This window comes from Apaloderma vittatum, unplaced genomic scaffold (genome assembly GCF_000703405.1).
Source record: "Apaloderma vittatum isolate BGI_N311 unplaced genomic scaffold, ASM70340v1 scaffold25341, whole genome shotgun sequence".
Lineage (NCBI taxonomy): Eukaryota > Metazoa > Chordata > Aves > Trogoniformes > Trogonidae > Apaloderma > Apaloderma vittatum.
In genome coordinates, this window is record NW_009698940.1 from 11,447 (window position 1) to 14,904 (window position 3,458).

The following is a 3,458-nucleotide window of genomic DNA, read 5'->3' on the forward strand; positions in this document are numbered from 1 at the left end:
GGTAGGAGTGGGATTGGAGCCGGTGTGGAGGAAGAGGAGTGGGTGGCACAGCTGGTTTTGGGCTGAGGGAAGGAATCCCTCATGGTTATGGAGCTGCAAACTTCATCACAGCAACTGCTGTAGTAGAAGAGAGAAAAGCAAAAGAGAAAATGATGGTTTAGGAGGAGGGATCCCTCTGGGGATCCCTGGCACTGAGCAGCAGGAGCATCACTCGCTGCGGGCTGCTCGGCTGGGGTCGCGGGGCTGCGACTGGTGGTGGTGGCTGGTGGATTAACAGGGTCAGGGCTGGGCGTGCTGGGGAGATCCAGGGCTGACGGGTCTGCTCCTTCCCCTTGCAGGGTAGAACAGTTGTACCAGAAAGTGATGGCTCTCTGGCACCAGCTCCACATGAACACGAAGAGCCTCATCTCCTGGAACTACCTGCGGAAAGACATAGCCCTGGTGCAGAGCTTCAGCATGGAAAAGGTACGGTAGGAACTTCTCTGCAGGACCGCGTTGCTCACTGTCCTGGCTTCTTCATGTGGCTGAGGAGGATGAGAAGAGCAGAGACGGGAAGGTGGGGGAACTCAAGGGTCTTTGTGCTTTGAACAGTGGGAAAACCTGAGCTTGGGGATACCGTGCAAAATAATTGCAGTTTTCCCAACAGAAAGGGAAAAACCGGCAGTTTGCTGCCTGACTGTGGTAAGCGTAAGAGGTTGCGGACTTAGTGTTTCGTTAGGGAGGGAGCAAGACTGGAGGGGGGCATGAGGCTGGTGCGGAAGAGCTTGGCTTTTCTCCTCTAGAGAGAAAACTCTAGAGGAGAAAACTCGCTTGGCAAACGAAGGTGATTAAGCTGGGGCGGGTGGCTTCAGGTGATGCGTAGGAAGTTGTTGCCGGTGGTTCGATGTGCTGCGTTTCCACTTGCAGCTCAGATCCTTGGCGCAAGGCGAGTGCCAGCAAGCCCTGAGGAGCCTCCAGGCGCACTACGAGGACTTCCTGCAGGACAGCCGCGACTCGGAGCTCTTCTCGGTGTCGGACCGGCTGCGGCTCGAGGAGGAAGTGGAGTCTTCCAAGGAACACATCCGGCAGCTGCTGGAGTCCATGGAGAACGGTGAGCTTCAAAGGGCTGATGGATTAACCAGGAGCTGTGGGGACTCATAAACAAAGGATTTATGGGATGGCTTCATTATTTTTTTTTCATTTGAGCTAGCTAGCTGATGGTTTGAGCAGCTGCTCTCCTTATTTCTCCATCCATTCAGGTGTTCGGCGTTTGGCCAGCGATGCTCCTGCAGAGAGGGCTTGGCTTCAGCTTAACTGCTGAGTCCTCTTAGTCTAATATTGCTGGAGATGAGTTTAGCCATTAGGATGTATTCCAATCAAGGAGTTCTTCCTGTGTTTAATCTTTAAGAAAATACGTGTGGCTGTGACACAGCAGCGCCGTGAGTCCCACATGAAAACCGAGGACTCTGGCGTTGTCATGCGAGGTGCCTGTGGCTGGACTCATTCTCATCCGAGTTTAAACGACATGATTTGATTAACTTGTTTTCCATCTGAGCAGAGACCCTGGTGTCAGCGTGATGCCGTGCTCGGCTCCAGGGCTTCCAGCAGGTCCCATTTGGGGCAGATACCGGCCAGGGTTGTTAGAGCTGCTGTTTTGGTTTGTTTGTGACTCGCAGAAGACAAGGATGAGACCGTTGCCAGGACGTATCTCTCCGAGCTCAAGAATATCCGCCTGCGCCTAGAGGAGTGTGAGCAGAGGCTGGTGAGCCGAATCCAGTCCCCAAGCAGCGCCCGAGCAGATGGTGACTCTATCCAGGAAAACACGATCCGCATCGTAGAGCAGGAGGTCAGTCCTGCTGCTGCGAGATGTGGAGGGGAGGGAGGTGCTGGCTGCTGGTCTTTAGCATGTGCCAAAAATAGCTTTAACTTCTCTGCAGTGAATGTGTGAGTGGAGGGTGCGTGACTGTGCAGGGTCCGAGGGGATCTTGCTGCACAGAAAGTAGCAGGAAAAACCTCTGCAGGAGGGCTCCCTGCCTGATTTCATACCAACTCCTTTGCCATGGGCAATCCTGCTTTTTTCTCTGCCTGCTTGGGCTCTCCTTTCACGTTCTTTCCCTTCGTTCCATAGCGCATGCAGGAGGATCTGCAGCAGCTGCAGTCAGAGCTGCGGTTTGTTTCTGAGAGATGCTACAGCTTCCTCGAGAAGGCGCCCGCGGGCTCCAGCACGCCCCACTTGCGTTCTGAACTGGACTTGGTGGTGAACAAGATGGACCAGATGAACGGGCTGTCTTCCATCTACTTGGACAAGTGAGTCGGGACGTGCCTCTGTTCCCAAACAGCTTTTTGCATCTGCCCAGTTCTGCTAAAGACCTTTCTTCTGGCCCTCTGACGCACACGGTGTCATCCTGCTGCCTCTGTTTGATTCGCCAGGTTGAAGACGGTTGATGTTATTATTCGTAACACGCAAGGAGCGGAGTCTCTGGTCAAAGGGTACGAGGTTAAGCTGAGCCAAGAGGAGGCAGTCCCTGCTGACCTGGCAGCCATTCAGTGTCACCGAACGGTGTTACAGGTTGGTGCTGTTCGCTTCACAAGCTGGGCAGGCAGAAACTGGCCAACGCTTTGATGTTTGTCAAGCGAGGTCCTTCCCTTTCTCGGCTGGATTTGTGCCGTGTGCCGTGCTTCTTGCCTCCATATAGCTGCTGGGAGGATTTTGTGCTGCTCTTGTCATCCCTTATTGCTTTGTAAAGAAGCTGCTGTGGCTTTTGCTCTCTTGCAGGGCACACACTGACACAGGTGAGCGTCTTGGCAGCCACAGCTCTTGGTGCTGTAGGACGGGATCAACCAATCTGACTTGCTCTATTTCACACTTCCTATAATCAGCTGGTTCTTTGCAGGTTCAGGAAAATGGGAACGTACACCCCTTCTCAGGCTTGTCGGCTCCAGGCAGGAGGGCATCTCTGACTTAATGTGCCTTTTGCTTTCCCTGGCATTGAACCGGTGCTGTCTCTTGCTGGTTTTGCAGCAATGGCTCGGGGAAGTGAAGGACAAGAGCTCTGTCTTCTCCACGTTGGAGGAGGAGATGACGAAGGCGAGGGCGGTGGGGGAGCAGCTGTACCGGCTGAGACAAGAGCGCAGCATCGACCTCGAGCGCTACCAGGAGAAGGGAAGCCAGCTGTGGGATCGCTGGCAGCGAGTCTGCGCCCAGATTGAGACCCGGTGAGAAACCTCCTGCTTTCCTTTCGCAGAAATGCTCCCATGTTTCAGCTGCAAGCTTGGCTCGGGCTTGTTCAGCAGTGATATTTTTCCAGATGGCATTCCCACTGGTGGCCGGGATATCACCCGTGACATTTCACCCTCTCTTATTTGTCTTGGTTCTTCTCTCAGCCATGGAGAGCTGGAGAGCATCCAGGAGGTGCTGAGCGATTACCGAAAGTGCCACAGTGCCCTGATCCAGTGGATCGAGGAGATCACGGTTCAGC

At 54.2% G+C, this 3,458-nt stretch overlaps 1 protein-coding gene across 1 annotated transcript in view; it reads left to right on the forward strand.

The window, feature by feature from the left end:
* The window catches only part of LOC104280529 (microtubule-actin cross-linking factor 1-like), a gene marked incomplete at both ends in the record, with an annotated part of 44,595 nt that overhangs the window by 9,177 nt on the left and 31,960 nt on the right, over positions 1–3,458 (forward strand). The window contains 7 exon segments of the mRNA XM_009878201.1: positions 339–465; positions 907–1,090; positions 1,656–1,825; positions 2,108–2,286; positions 2,410–2,548; positions 3,002–3,195; positions 3,364–3,457. Of these exon segments, the coding sequence (XP_009876503.1) occupies positions 339–465; positions 907–1,090; positions 1,656–1,825; positions 2,108–2,286; positions 2,410–2,548; positions 3,002–3,195; positions 3,364–3,457 (1,087 nt within the window).